The sequence below is a fragment of the Adelges cooleyi genome, unplaced genomic scaffold (genome assembly GCF_023614345.1).
Source record: "Adelges cooleyi isolate 19-005CV unplaced genomic scaffold, UGA_ACOO_1.1 ACOO_flye_CR_arks_rails_tigmint_CR_PRNA_9, whole genome shotgun sequence".
NCBI classification, from domain to species: Eukaryota; Metazoa; Arthropoda; class Insecta; order Hemiptera; family Adelgidae; genus Adelges; species Adelges cooleyi.
In genome coordinates, this window is record NW_026096579.1 from 5,508,813 (window position 1) to 5,524,859 (window position 16,047).

Sequence of the window (16,047 nt, forward strand, 5' to 3'; positions counted from 1 at the left end):
AATGAAAACAAAATAAGTTCAATACAGAAAACATTTGATAATTATAATGTTGTTGTATATTATTTTCTTTTTCTTCATAAAAAAGCTTATTTTAAAAAATAGGTTAATGCGACAACATATAATAATCTATTAACCGAACGGCCATAATAGCAAAATATTATAATCAGTCCAAAGCCGGTGTTGGAATAGATAATTTTTTTTTTATCGTAAGACATTACCTAACGTATCTATAATACATATTATATTTTATTAAACCAATTTGTACTCAAGATAATAATCATTAAAAAACGACAATAAAAACATGTTTTCTAAAAACAATAAATATATAATTTATATTACTATTTCGACTTAACTAAATACCAAATAAAAAATACATGCAAATAAATTCATTTTTTAAATATACTATAAAAACAAACAGGCTAGTATAATTGTATCAGGAAACGCAAAATATTATCTCAGTTGGTGATAAATATACATTGAAATTGTACAGCGAATGTAACCTCATGTTATTAAGGTCAAACCATCGATACGACATTAATCAATTAGTTATAAACATATATAATATGAATCTCAGTATTCCAAAACGTGTACACGATTGATATTATTATTTAAAAAAAAATTGTTTAATCGCTACAAAATCAAATATGTTTTCTAAACCGAATTAGACTTATTAGGTATTTTTGGTATTTTGTACTTCCGATTCATAAAGGTGTGTTCGATTTCATTTTTATTACTACGAAAATAGTGCATAATTTAAGTAAACAAATTTGCAACAATTTCAAAAAAAATAGTTCAATCTTCTCGATAAATTCAAACGAGAAAAATCAAATAACTATAACACATGATTTGCATTTGTGAGATTCAAAGTCGGAATCATTGACGTTTTATAAATATAAATATTATATACTATTTTTAATAATAAAAAAAAAATTCTCTTTTCACATTATGTGGTATAAACGATGCATTTTTTTTTTTTGTTTGTTAGTTAATAATTATCTTACATTATTAGTATACATAACAATAAAATAAAACAAATTAATTTTTAATAAACTTACATTTGCGGTCTCTTGATTAAAAAAACAACAGAAAATCTTATCATTATTAAATTATTACAAAAATATACATATATACTCTCACCTCAGTCTAAAAATTTTTTTTTTTATTTAACCAACCTCGTGTAGTCGTTCACCAAGGTTGTTGATTTCTAGGCCCGAATCTCGGCCCGTGGTTCCATCGTCCGCCGGTTCTGGAACGTTGAGAGAAATTTCTAGGCCCTCTCGGCCAACTATTATTGCCATTCCCTCTATTCCATTTCGGTCGGAAATCGTTTCTCGGCTGATCTCTACTATGATTGGTTTGCGACTGCCATTGGTTTTCCGGTTGTTGTTCCCACTGGTTGTGCGCAGGTTGTTTTTGATTATAACCAATTGAATCACCGGATTGCTGCTCCGATTGTTTCCACTGGTTCTGTGGTTTCCACTGGTCCACCCCTACCGGTTCTACGTTCCACGTTTGACCATCATTGTAATTTGCCGTTTCGTTGGTCCACTGCTGCTGACTCGTTTGTTCCCATTGCTTGGACACGTCGGCCAGTTGGGTTTCGAAATCGAATACCATTGGCGGCGGCGGTGGTGGAGGAGGTAAAATCATAGGATTTGTCGTTTGTTCGTGATTCGCCTTCGGCCTGTCGTCGTCGTCGCTCAAGTCCATATCGACACTCTCCACATTGTCTTTTGGAGGCTTGTTGACGGCGGCCATCAACATAGCCGGAGGCGATGGCGGCATGGGTATGCCAGGCAGCGTTCTATAATCGACGTCTGTAGATACAACTGGCGAGCTCATGTACGGAGAATTGGTCAGGCTTATCAAATTCCTATGATCGATATCTGCGTTTTCATTTATCATGTTAGATGGTAAAATTCTATCGTCTCTGTCCGTCATTTTGGACACTTGTACGCAATGGTCGGCAATGGGTCCACCACTAGTTTTACTGATTATAGGAGTGTCGTGGTAAGAGACCTTCTCGTGATAAGGTGGTGATGCCGGAGTGTCCTGTGACGACCAGCTGTTTTGCACAGATGTGTCCCAACTTGTAAACTTCGATGTCATTACCGGCCATGTTTCATGGTCAGACGATATGACAAGTCCTGTTTAGCATTAAAAAAAAAATTATTACCAAAGATATTAAAAAGGTTCAAGTCAATGAACTTTTAATCCGTTTATGACTATTAGCGATTTCATAAAATTAAAACATTAAAGTTAAAAAAAAATATATATAAATATACATAGGTGGTCCTGTAATATAGCTACAATTTTTCCTCAAAATATTTTAGGAGAAACCCTCTAATTTGTTTTTAGACATATAACAATAATGTGTGTAGGATTTAGTTACGATTGACCCACCCTAAGATGTGCCCCAAAAGGTTGAACATTTGAACTTGGGTGTAGTTTTTCAGTTTTTTCTATTCATCTCAAAAACTATTCTACTTGCTACGATAAATGTGTAGAAAACACATAATAAATTTAAAATATGTTTTGTCATTTTTATTACTATTGTTTTTTTATTCCAACTGACCAGCAAATATGCTATTATTATTAAAATTACATAAATTCATCTATAAAAACTAAATGGTTGATTTAGTAATATATTTACAAAAAACCTTTCTTCTAAAAATGTAATTTTAAATACATTTTACTTAAGAATTTTAGTCTTATAATTAATTGATGAAAATATGGAAACTAACAAAAATGAAACAATAATGGTGCATACATTATTAGTTTAAATGTAACCCTTTCGGGCACTTAGGGATGATTAATCATAACCAAATTTTACTACCATTATTTTTAAATATGTAAGAACAAATTTGGGAGGGGTCTCTGCATCAAAATTTGAAACTTAAAAAATAACGACCACCCAAATGTATTTATTATACAGAGCAATCATGGTCAATCGCATATTTACCCAAAGTTTGATCTTGCCTAAGCGGCATAGTTTTATCGTTGGCGACCAAAGATAGATTGTTGTCAGACACCATATTGTTGTACTCGGTGTTCATATACGCTTGACTAGATATTGGCGTAGGTACGTAAGCTTCGTGGTAGTTGTCCATGGCGTACGCGCTTTTCTTAATAGTTTGGTCGTCTGGCTGCTAAACACAAATTTGGGTATTCAATGGTAAAAAAACTACTAATAAAATTTGAATAAAATACTCGATTGCTGTATCCAAGATTTGTAGACTCAGCAAAAGACGGGAACGCAAACGTCTCGTCGGGAGGTGGTGACGGAGCATCGTAAGTGAATTGGCTGCCATCTTGTAAGTCTTTGTTTTCCATAACTGGAAAATTCATGGCGGCCGGATCATAAACGTCTAGGTGAATATACGAACAACAATTAGATTGTGTACAGCATGATCACAACAACAAAACGTACCTTGAACATTATTATATGTTTCAGACGGAACATACGACTTGATACTGTCGGAATTGATGGTCGGTACGTAAATTTCGTTATCGTTGTTTTCAATAGACGAAGAATTATTAATCAAGAAATCAGACGCGTTGGAGATATTTTCAATGTTAAAGTTTGGCATGTTGATGTCTTCGATGGACACTGAAGAGGACGACGGAGACGGCGCGTTTATGTCAGGTGATGGCATTGGACTGTCAGTGGGCAACGAATTTATGAGCGTTTCCAATTTGGACAACAATTGTCTCACTCGTTTGCTGTAGTTGAAATAAGCCTAAAATAAAAATTGTACGATGAAAACCTTTTAGCACAAACAAAAATGACAATATTGGATTATATTATATTTACTTGAGCTACAGTTTTGACTTCTTCGTTTTGCTCGTCGTAATAAGACGTCGCCACTTCCAGGGCGTCTATTAGCTGAGCACGATCGATTGTTTCCTTTTTCAAACATTTAATATAGCTTTCGATTTTTACTATTCCGTCATTTAACTCGTTGAGAAATTCATGACTTCTGTTACGATCTAAAATTAAAATTAAAAAAAAATAATAATAATGAAACAAATTACAAAAAATTACAAACGCAATTCCATATTGCCACAGTAATATTTGCAACATCAAAAACTCCAAAAACGTGATTTTAGGATTATTACATTAATTGTAAAGTATTGTAAGCTAACACATTTTTTAAAACAATCGCAATTTCAATCTGAAAATTATTTATATAGCAAACAAATAAACAAAAGACTATTTACTCTTAAAAAGTAGTTGTTTAAGTGTATGATAATAATTTGCAAAACGACCAAATAATATGTCACTTTTTTTTTTTGGTTTTATCATAAAGCTATTAAAAAATATAGACATATTTTTATACTATTTTTACCTTTCAACATGTTTTGTATAGATTCGTTGTTTGTCAACGGTAAATTAGTCTCCTTCAACGTTTTCATTTTGAGGTCGGTTAATTGCTCCAATTTAACACACGACCGTATTTTAACGGCTAAAGGTTGAATCTTAAATAATAACACAGAAAATATAAAATCTTTCTTAAGTTGGAAGTTAAAAACCGACTCAGTTTTTCATCGACCTTAAAATTAGTTGAAAAAGTTGGTTTAAACTTTAAAAGATGAAAATAAATCAGTCTTGAATAAATATTTTATCTTCAATTGAGATATTATAAAACGTATCACTTCGGTCGACAACATAATTGTCGGCATACAAAATTGAGTATTTTAAATTGGCATTCAAAGTTTTTTTTTTTATAATCCACTTTTTAATTATTTACAAAAATCCGCATGTAGCGCATTCTTACTTGAAATTCTTGTACGGGATCGGCTAGTTTGAGTTTTTGAATCGGAGTAGTTAACAAACCGGTCAGATCGGCCAAGTAAGTATCGTCGTACACTCCTCGTTCTTTCCATATGTTGATAATTCTCGTTATTTTCTTTTGTATTTTTTCATCTCTGAAATAAAATAAATTCATCATGGTCAAGAGACGAAGATGGTCCTTAGTGTAATGACCGCTAATACTTTTGGCGACGACAAACTCACCTGACGTATGGAATGGCTTTTTGAATGACCGTCGCCCAACCGTCAACAAACTTGTAGTTCTTTTTTTTACTATACTGGATCACATCATTGGCCAAATAGAACAGAGTCAATCGTTTTTCGATTTTCACTTTTCTTATCGCTTTCAGCCAATTAGAAATGATACTTTTGTGATGTTCATGTCGTTTCAGACACCACGTAGACAACGTTTGTATAGCTTCTTGAGTGTCTTTCAGAAGCATTAGCTTTTTTTCGAACTCTTGGTCGGAGTATTCAATCATTTTAATAATTGTCGTTTAATCAGAATGGCTACGTACGTCCTGTTCATTTATTACACGAATATGTAATCTGTAAATAATGAACGAAAAGAAGTTTATAATAATAATATGTTGCTGTTCTTGTCGATACAAATATAAAAAACTACATAAAACGACTACTAACTAACTAACCTTTTGTAATATTTTATTACGATATTGTCAAACTATTCAAAATCCTAGTCATTTCGGTAAAAAAAGTCGTTAATGGTATTATGAAAACTTTTTCGTATACAATTTTAAGTATATTAATAATCGTCATTACATTATGCTAAATTTTCGTCAAATTTTGTTCAAAAAAAAAAAAAAGCACATCTAGATAGTCAATTTACTATTTAATAACACTAAACATGCCAGCGGGTGAGGGGCGGGGGAGCGAGCAAGAAAATACGCGATAACGTTATCACTCTAGTCATGGAGGAAAATAAATGTTTGTTTCAACATTTTCAAAATTAAAAATCAAGCGACATGTTCGCTATCGATTGAGTAAAAATGCAAAAATCATTTGTAAGCAATGGAAAAAATATTTATATTATGCATTATTACACGGCTACGACCTTTGAATTGGAATTTAAATTACATTGATTAGTTTTTTTTTCTGCCATGATTTTCTCGGCTTACCTCCTGCCGTCGGTCGTACCGCCGAGATTGACTGTATTGATGGAATGCGCCAGTTTGAATTTCTAAGGTAAAAATGATTAATTGATAAAATATAACATCTTTGTTTTACTACATTGCATCATTATATAAACATTTAAAAAAATTGTTAAATTAAGTATAAACGTGTATTGATAAATATTTTGTTTAAAGTTGTTTAATTGCTCTATCGATTATTTATCGCTAAAAATTAAAATAATACCTAATCATTATTATTATTTATAAACACAACATAGGTATACCTATAGGTAAAAAGTAATAACAAAATTATAATATAATATTAAATGTTTTATGATGTCTGAAATCAATATAATATTAAACATAATGACTAAAAATATATGTCGCATCAGCTTAAAATATTTTTTAATCTACGGTTTATTTAGACAAACCAAATCATATCTTAATAGGTACTAGAACTGATAAAAAATATTTTACTAAGTCCCCTAACTAACATGCAAAAGATACCTACCCACCCTTCTGCTAAATTTTTACAAGGGGTTGAACACCCCAAACCCTTCGTATTTAATTAATTTAAAATAATTATCTATTATTTTGCTTGTCATGTATTTGTATGTAAGTACAAAGGTTAAGTCAGAAAAGCAGCCAGAAATTGACTTTTTTGAAAATCTAACAATATTTTCGCTGTTTGTTTACATTCTCGTGATGTTATACTATTTATTTATTCTTAGATAGCATATTTTGTGTATTTATTGAATATTTTGGTTTGAGCAAACAAAAATTATGAATTTACAAACTATATTATAGCTGATATGAACTACCTAAAATATTAAGCGTTACTTGCAATCTCACCTTATTCAAATTAAATTGATTTTTTTTTTATAACAAATAATGAGTTAAATTTAGCTCGTTAAATATTTTATTTAATATAAAGTTACATTTTTTAGATGGTGAACTATTCGAATCAGTTTATTATTTAAAACTTTAAATAGTTATTATTAATTTGAGTAATTTTTTATTGTTAATAAGTAATGACCCGATTTGGAGGCAGTCGTGTTAAATCGGTGAATTACAGCAGCTTTGTCAGATTAACTAAATGAAAATAAAAAATCCAAACGAATAATGTACACGGGAAATAAATAATTTACTTAACCATGGGTAGGTAACTGGCTCATAATCATAATGTATTATGGTAAAACTCTGCCTATTTCTGTTCTATTATAATGAAAATACAATGAATTTGAGTAGGCGTGGTTACAGTGCTGATAACCTTATTATAGTGTCACTCGGTTAGACAACCTTTTATGTTGAAATCATTTTGTAAAAACAGTTCAGGTGCAATTCACGAAGTGAATTTAGTTGCACATATCCAAATTGGTGTATAGTGTATACTGTAGTTTTCATAGGCAGTATACTTAATCATACTGTGATTGTAAATGGATAAACTATGATATTTTTTAAATGCTTTCAAATGGAATAATTTAAGCAGTAATATTTTGTACAAAAATTAGGGTTTTTTTTACATTAAAATGTATTTTTATTACAACTCATTAAAATTAAATGAAAACTACAAATTCCATAGTACCTATTTTAACAAAGTATTTAAATACTTTGAATCGTTGAATTTCTAGCAATAATAATCTATGTTCAAAAACCATTCGGCCGAAAAACTTGTTTTCTTATATCGTAAAGTGTATATCTATTTTTTATTATTGTACAACATTCCTTACATGATCTAAATTGACAGGTAATATATTACAAATTACTAGGTACACGGTCAACATCGTTAATGATAGTAAACATACTGCGGAAAGTACCTAAAAGTCAGACAAAAACAGCTTTTTGCGTTTTCAACAACGATTTAGGTTTTTTTTTTCTTCTCTTTATTGAATCGTTTATTCAATAAACAATTATTAACTTTGCCGATACCTACCACTTCAGACGTGCGGGGAAATACAAAAACGTTTATGGTTACTTGGGGTACATTAACATATTTTGAGAATGTAAACAGTTGGTCGACGACATGTCGTCTTGGCGACGCATCTAAACAAAGCCATTACGCACCGGCAAAAACGCATGAAAATACAATGAAAACAATAATTTCTCAAGATCAATAAACTATGAGAAGTTCGTGTAAAAAAAAAAAAATAAATAAATAAAACAAATCGAAACACTCTTGCAAGACGTGTGTTTTTAGTCACAGTCGGGCTAGAATGTTTATCCGGGTATGTTCAAACATGTGAACGTTCATAATAATTTGTGTTACTAACAAAAGTTGTGAATGTTTATGTTTTTTTTTTTAAATATAGTAAGTAAACATTTAAAATATTCTAAGCGAAAAAAGTAATACATTATCGGTTCAAAAAAAAACTATATCTTCTAATTTATCTTGCACAATAATTTATTGTTTTATTTTATTTTTATTTTAATAATATAATACAGGCCAAGGCCCAGTAACATAAGAAAAGTGTACATTACTTAATTGCAGTAAATAGTAGAATGTATGCATAATAATAAAATTGTTAAATACAATTTCTAGAAAAACTAACAAATTGTAAAAACATGTTACGAATCGTCCAGTTTTATATTTAATGCGGTACGAATCAACAAACGTTTGATGTGTTTCAATTGTATTGAATAGTGACAAAAAGTTTTAACTTTGTATTTGATTTCCAAAACGTACATTTTTTTTTACTGGACCGATTTACCCGATCAACACCTCTGTGAATAATTTTTGTTTTGTTTTCTAGTTAAAATTTTAGAACTTAAGAGCTGAAAATTATACAGAATATAGGTCTACCGTCTAATATATATTTAACGTAATGAAAAAATATAAATTGTGACTACCGATCATTTTTTTTGGCGAAAAATCGATAAAAAAAACTACTAAAAGTAAAAAAGTATTTATTTTGAAGCTAAATTTAGGGATATAAATTAAAAACTTAGTACATTGTGGTCATCGTGCACGAATACTATTAATACGAAAGGTTACAAAATTTCAATAATTATCTTAAGTTTTTATTTAGAAAATTGTTAAAAAAGTTTAAAAACTATTATGATCATAAATCACATCGATGGTCGATAAAATATTTTCTCGCTCGGCGCCGCGCTCATAACAAACAAAATGTATTTATGAGCAAATTTCTTTAACAATATTTTATTAGTTTTAAATATTTTTGAATCATTAATTTTCTTCAATCGCACCTGGTTAATAAACTGATTTTAAAATTGTATGTTCTGTGTATATTTTGGCTCTCCCAAAATTCGAATTTTCACAAAAAAAATATTTTCCAATTTTTAAATTATTTATGTCATAATTGAATGAAAAAATGATTACATAAACTAGAATTTTTTATCAATGATTTCGTTCAGTTTTGTGTTTAAATAATTTGTTTTCGTCCAATATATTATTATTATAATCCATTATTATATAGGTAAACATTTATTTATTATTATTGAATTCTTCCAAGGCATAAAAATAGTGCAATCTACTTTTATTTTGTAAATCTAAAATTTGAAAGTTCCATCCTGATAAAATTGTGCGCGATGTAAATAATTAGAAAGCTGGCCGCTGTTCGATAATAATATATATTTGTTTTTTTTTTCAGGCTCATTTATGTCGATAGCCAGATTAAAAGTTACATAGAGAACTCGTAGAATCTGCGCGAAATATGGCGTCCACCGGCTGTGCCAAAGAAACGGACGATAAAAAGACCAAGGCCAAGAAAGGATGGACTGAAAAACATTCGAGTTTTAACAAAACGGAAACGGAAACTATTTGTGTTTCGGAAGCGATTTCGCGTCCGATCAACAGACTTGTGAAGACCGAGAAGAAAAGTGCACGACCGACGGCGAACCCGACCACGGTTTGCCTGAAAGCCGAAACCCTACACGAATCCAAAGAGGAATTCGCGCAAAGACTGCGGCAAGCGTGGACCGACCGGGAAAAATCGAAGTCTTGCATAAACATATATTTGGCCAGGAACGTGGTCGAGGACCCTTCGATGGAGATCACGGGTCAAGAAGTACCGAAAACACCGGCGGAAGGTCCGCAACGGCACGACTCTGGCCGGGCCGCGCTGGAGGTGCAGTTACCGAACAACGTGGCCGAGAGCGAAGAGTCTTGCGACGAGGAGAAGAAACCCTTATCGGCGGCCGCGAGGAGGGTTCGGTTTTACAAAAATTCGAAAAAACAAAACGACAGGCAACACGTTTTTACCAGGGCTATGTCGGCGCCTTCGACGAGGCCCCTTCACCAGCAGAACTCTGCCCAAGGTACGCTGCACGCGATGAACTCTCGAAGACAGGAAATTCACAGGTTCCAATCCAGGAAACTAAAGTCCTGCCGAAGCAAAGCTTTTCACAAGAGCATCGACACAGAAGGCCAACAACCGAACGCAAGACGTGCTGTCAAGAAGAATCAAAACGCAGAAGTCATAACGATGATGTCTCTGTTGAGCCCGGTCGGCAGCGACACCGAGGACACTGCCGTTACCGACCAAGTCCCCGCGAAAACCGGTATATTAATATTGAGATTGAGTCCTATGAGTTTTGCACGGGGCTGCTTAGCATAAATATATACATATTATTACATCGTATGAGAATCCAGTAAGCGCCGCAGACAATTAAAAAGATGTTATCCGCCGTTAATTTACCACTATTTTAATGTTATCAGCCGGTAACGATCGTTGCGCACCTAAACTTTTCCTAAACCTTCAATTTACACGCGAAAACTTTTTGAATAATTTCTCGATTGCCCTTTTGGAACACTACTTTTGCGTGCGACAATTAAGTTAGTCTCCATAATGTCGGTTGTGTATGATTGGCCAACACTTGTAGCCATTCCGTTTTCGTCGGCAGATAATGATCGTTTGTTTTTTACACTTTGAATTCAATTTCAGTGACGTTTCCTCAGTTCAGCAGCAACATTCGTTATCATCAGAAGTCATTCGACAGTGCCGTGCAGTCGATCGAAAAACAAAAGCCGTCGAACAACAATCGCACGGGAAAATCGTTGATCAAATCCAGAACAATCGACTCGACGAGGTACACATTAATAACAAATAGTATTTTTTTCGAGTATATGCCAACAAGTAAATTTAATGTCATAATATTTTAACGTCAGGCTGTACGAAACCCGACGAATTTAACGGCTCGTCAAACTCTTTGTGAACTCGTTCGTGGAATCGTAGCACGATATTCGGGCTATCTTATTAATCTTAACCGATCAATTCACACGATTTGCCTGGTAGTTTATAAAAAAGGATGAGCGATAAGGAAAAGTGATCAAATAGCAGGAAATATGATAAGAGAGTTGGAGGCTCATGGGCCAAAACGTTTTAGGTCAACAATGGGACAGATTTTGATCTTACTGGAAACATTTTGAGCCGACCTCCATAAAACATATTCATGTTAAAGCTTCAATTTTAAAAGTTATTGAAACATAAACATGAATATTATGTACGACCAGAATCTGTCCTATTGTTGACCCATCCTGTTTTGGCCGATATTCCTCCATTCGTGTGTTTTTGCTTAAAAATGAGGAAATATTTTTTTTGTATTTCAATACCACTTTACCTAAAAAATATATTAAAAATACCACAATAGTGTGTCTATAAGAAAGCGTGTGCACCTACAATTTTATTTTGAATTAAATATTAAATTAAACGGATATATTTAAATACATTATCGAGTCGAGGCAAAATTACATATTAAATTTTAATCAAATTTTCAATTAACTCGTAAAAGCTGTGAACATATTAGTTTAACTTGAGTTCATTCACACATATCGCAGAATTTGTAGTGAATTATATATTTTTTATACATACATTTTTGAAAAAGCCAACGACCGAGTACAAATTTCAAGAAATTGTTTTTAAATGAATATTTTTTTTAATACATACAAGCGCAAAATAAATTGATTTTTTTATAGTATTTACGCCTTATTTTTGGTACCCAACTGGTATTTCTAGAAAATAAATGAATTTAACGGGAAGACTTATTTTAAACTTACATTCAATAGGCACTGTATTAAAAAAGTATCAGATGCATAATAATTATACCAATTGTTAAATCAAAATATTTTATAGATAACTTAAAGTTCAATTTTTCTGAAATTTAAGTTTTTTCTTTTTTTTTTCTCTTTTAGTCTTGATTTATTCAATAACTTTTTCAGCAAATGTTTTTTTTAACTAGTATAGAACATTACATAGTTTATTATAGCTGTAAGCTGTTTAGTCTATAATTTTAGTAATTTTAAACTAACATCACTCTATTTTAAAGCTTAACTTTTGAGAACGGCCATTAAACCAAAAAATAAGATTATATATAGTTAAAATTAAACACAAACCCAACGAATTCCATGTAGCGGCAAAAAGAAACTTGAACTTATTTGTGTGTTGTTGCACTGTAACTATAATATAATATAATGTAATATATATACTTATTACTATTTGTAATGTAATATATATAATTAAAAAATTATTTATTTCGTTGGTATCATATTTTTAACTGTAATATTTTTACTTACCCATTAATTAATCACAAAAATACGACAAATCTATTTTATGATAATTCCTATTAAAAATTAATACCAAGTAAAAATAAGTAATTCCCAACTAATATATAATTCTTGACCTATCTAAATTATTTTAGAGAATTAACGCTTAAGTTTTGAGGTAGTAATTAGAGGACAATATGACAAATGTATACTCCGCTAAGAAATATTACGGTTTTTTTCTTTTACTGAGCCGATTAATGTCTTGCGCTGGTGTGTATTTGTGAAGAAAGACATGATTTGTGTGATCGATTCCATTTGTTCAGAAAAAAAGAATAGAGAAAATGGAAAAATTAGTAAATAGTTTTTATCCATTTAAAAAATAAATAGCAACGTAATGCAGAAGTGTAGAAAATAAACCGTGTACCTATTGTTTAACGTGGAGTGCCCTGTAATACAAATCTAATTATTTAAATAAAATTCAAATTTGCTTATTAGATTCTAAAATAAAACGTATCGAAACATGAATACTATTACCATAGTGATATTATGTCCTGGCATTGGACATTTTCGTGTCGTGCGTTCATAAATCAACCTAGAAAAGTTGGATTTGTTAAACGTGCATCGTTTTGTTGTACCTAATCTCCAACCGGGTATTATTTGGGGAATTATTATTCTAATACCAAACCGATGACGTTATTATTGAAGTTACAACTATTATTGTAGTAAAGTATTATATATTTTACTTCTCACGACGACATAACCTACATTATATAACGTCCTATTAGCATCGTTATTTATTTCGATTTATTGAAAACCGTCCTAAAGTTTTCTATATACACCGCTATTACTTTTTACTACGGGCAAACACGAAGGCACGTATGCGAAAACTTTTTAAACAGAAGCTAAAACGAAACAACTACCCGATAAGTAGGTAGGTAGGTAGGTACAGGTAATAACAATAATAATAATAATAATAGTATGACAGTTTTATTATTAAGATTGTTGTATGCGCTGTATCGATTGACAAATAAAATGCAAATTGATACCCGTTCGTCGTTGTGTTCACGCTCATAAGACATTACATTTGCGTGACGGTCTTGTGTGTATATATTAGACTATGTCTAGGAAAAGTAAACTTTTACTTACCCCCGCCCCCCGCTCTCCTGACCCAAACCCAGAAGTAATTTGGGCTTGGATCCATAAGGTACTGTGTGAGTATTCTTAATTAACTGTTGAGATATAACTTCTGGTATAATTTAAAAAATTTTATGTTTTGATCATTTGATAAGATGAAAAATATCGAATACACTTAAATTAGCTTTCCTGAAAAATAACATATTCACACATTGAAACTTTTGGATCCAACCCGCAAATAGCTTAAGTATTCTGTCGTGATTTCTTTTTGGCATTTGACAAACATGGAAAATTAAAATGTATCATCAACTAACGTTTAAAAGGAAAAATGAAAAAAAAACTACTAAATTATATATTACAAAATATATACTTCTTTTTTTTATATCGATTCCAGGGAAGATGAAGACGCTGCTGAGAAAACGAAAGTGGCCCAAAACCTGACCGAAATAGTCGATGTTGAAGTGCGGGCTGACGGTGCTGCCGAAATGGCCGTTTGCCCTAACGTGGCCGACGGCCAGCCGTTGTTGCAATCCGACAAGGAAAAAGAGTGTTGGGCGCTTTTCAAAAAAATGACTGACAAAGGCGTTTCTGTCACATTTGACACCATACTCAGGTAAACACAGTAAAATCAACAACCATTAGAAATAATAAGCAGGGCTAAAGAAACTTCCTCCACTTCAAAGAGAAACATAAAAATTATGAATATGTTTTACTGTGCTCTCCACCCACTTAACTCCACTCTTAATTTAAACTGATCATTTCACACGGTTAACCTGATAGTTTAAAATAAGGATGAGTTATAAGAGGTCAGGGTTAAGGGATAAGGTGACACGCCAGCCAAAAGTTATAATTTAACTGGCTATCTTAGGAGAACTTAATAACAGAACGTTTATACTCGATGCTTGTTAAGGCTTGGAGTGAAACTTAAATAATGGTAAAAATGAAAATTAGACCTATATTTTGTATTACAATATCTCATGTAGAAATCTAATTATTTCTCGAGTTTATAAATTCGTCAAGTCATCTGTGCATTTCAAATTTCCTACAATACAATTAGCGTCCTACTGCATCTTAAAATAAAAACACGGACCCCGCTCACTGTAAATACTTCCGTCTTGGTTTTTTGTACTTTTTTTAATTTTCTTTATGGTGATATCAAAAGATATTTATTTACAAGACTGATATTGTGTTTCAGAGGGATGTTGACGCCCACCGAATACAGGCTGAGGAAAAGCGAGCTACTATCATACGGTTAAACAACGCGTTTTTCTAACCACACGATGACCATATTATAATATAATATATATTATAAATAATAATATATGTTTCTGCGATCCGTTAAACCAACGCTTGCGTCTATATAGACTTAACGTAACAATGAATAGCTGTTTAGGGCCTATTGTTTTTTTTTCAAAAACACCATTGGCGTGAATATACAATTACAATTATTTTAATAGTCGCTGTTGTTATATTATACATCACGATGGACATGTATATAGTATACGTATACTATATACATGTACACATATACGCTCTCTAAATAGGCCCTAGTAAAAAAAAAATTTAAAAAAAATAATGGTTTAATCATGCAAAAGACAAAAGCAAAATTGAAAGAAAAAAAATTCTATATGCATATATGTATAGGGTACCCGCTGATCAAGTTTAAGAACTCAAGTCTCTCTTTAGAGATAATACAATAAAGGAGCTCTCATACGGTATTATATCGATCATAATATGATATGCATAATGATGGAGTGACAGCAAGGAAATTTAGTATTTCTTTACTACTATGATAATAATTAATAATATTGATCGCGTGTAGTAGATAATGAATGACATCAGTATAATATTGTATTTATTATATTATTTATGTTTAGCTTCGGCGAGAATGTAATGTATTGTAAGCTAACCCGTATTGATAAACGAATGTATTATTTTTTAGCTTCGATGCGGAGCAATGAAAGTATTTTTCCAACAATGATGTGTTATTTTTTTGTGTGTGTGTCTGACCCATGACATTTCCTTAACTGTTGAACAGATTAATTCCCGTAGCAAGTTTATGGACCAGAAATCGTACCTCAATAGCATTTTATTGGGCCAAAAATGTGAAAAGTTTACCCCTTCGAAATTGAGGAAAACACCCAAAAAAATGTATATATTTTTCAACTTAAAATTACGGTGAGATTATACATTTTTTTTAAAAAGTGTCGATTATTATAAGTGTCGTCTTAACTCAAATTGGACCTACCAGTCTCATAATTTTGACACAGCGTTAGCATTTTTTACCACCAAAATGGCTTAACTAACTAGAAGATTGTATAGGTTCGTTAAAAATAAGACCATGAAGCTTATATAAATCAACCTGAAAATATGTCGAAACTTATTAAACCCACTTTTTTCTTATATATTGCCTATATGAAACTCCTTAAAAACCGACCGCTTACGGTTTCATTAAACAAATATGCCAACAA

General features: G+C 31.7%; 2 protein-coding genes across 4 annotated transcripts; one reads left to right on the forward strand and one right to left on the reverse strand.

The window, feature by feature from the left end:
• Nucleotides 1-96: 96 nt before the first annotated feature.
• On the reverse strand, nt 97-5,629 carry LOC126846907 (uncharacterized). Of its 3 annotated transcripts, none has more exons than XM_050586764.1 (9): nt 5,464-5,629; nt 5,018-5,362; nt 4,779-4,929; nt 4,350-4,479; nt 3,815-3,990; nt 3,431-3,740; nt 3,211-3,368; nt 2,963-3,146; nt 97-2,147 (listed from the first exon to the last, which is right to left on the reverse strand). In XM_050586764.1, exons 2-9 carry the CDS (start codon nt 5,293-5,295, stop codon nt 1,186-1,188), a joined length of 2,349 nt encoding a protein of 782 aa, XP_050442721.1. In that variant the 5' UTR covers nt 5,296-5,362; nt 5,464-5,629; the 3' UTR covers nt 97-1,185. The 3 variants fall into 3 exon arrangements, with proteins under 3 accessions (XP_050442721.1, XP_050442722.1, XP_050442720.1); XM_050586763.1 differs by having other exon boundaries at nt 100-2,147; nt 2,963-3,149; XM_050586765.1 differs by lacking the exon at nt 5,464-5,629 and having other exon boundaries at nt 98-2,147; nt 2,963-3,149; nt 5,018-5,307.
• Nucleotides 5,630-9,614: 3,985 nt separating this feature from the next.
• LOC126846178 (uncharacterized) lies at nt 9,615-15,480 on the forward strand. Its single transcript, XM_050585402.1, has 4 exons — nt 9,615-10,461; nt 10,845-10,989; nt 13,971-14,189; nt 14,772-15,480. The coding sequence occupies exons 1-4, from the start codon at nt 9,615-9,617 to the stop codon at nt 14,830-14,832; spliced, it is 1,272 nt and encodes a 423-aa protein (XP_050441359.1). The 3' UTR covers nt 14,833-15,480.
• Nucleotides 15,481-16,047: the final 567 nt, after the last annotated feature.

Bases quoted from the DNA above. Each gene is read 5' to 3' on its own strand.
- LOC126846907 (XM_050586765.1), bottom strand. From the start codon at position 5,295: ATGATTGAATACTCCGACCAAGAGTTCGAAAAAAAGCTAATGCTTCTG. The intron at 3,991-4,349 runs GTAAAAATAGTA...TTTTAATTTTAG, and splicing joins TATACAAAACATGTTGAAAG to ATCGTAACAGAAGTCATGAA. The intron at 3,150-3,210 runs GTATTTTATTCA...ATTTGTGTTTAG, and splicing joins ATCTTGGATACAGCAATCGA to CAGCCAGACGACCAAACTAT.
- LOC126846178 (XM_050585402.1), top strand. From the start codon at position 9,615: ATGGCGTCCACCGGCTGTGCCAAAGAAACGGACGATAAAAAGACCAAG. The intron at 10,462-10,844 runs GTATATTAATAT...ATTCAATTTCAG, and splicing joins CCAAGTCCCCGCGAAAACCG to TGACGTTTCCTCAGTTCAGC. The intron at 10,990-13,970 runs GTACACATTAAT...TATCGATTCCAG, and splicing joins AGAACAATCGACTCGACGAG to GGAAGATGAAGACGCTGCTG.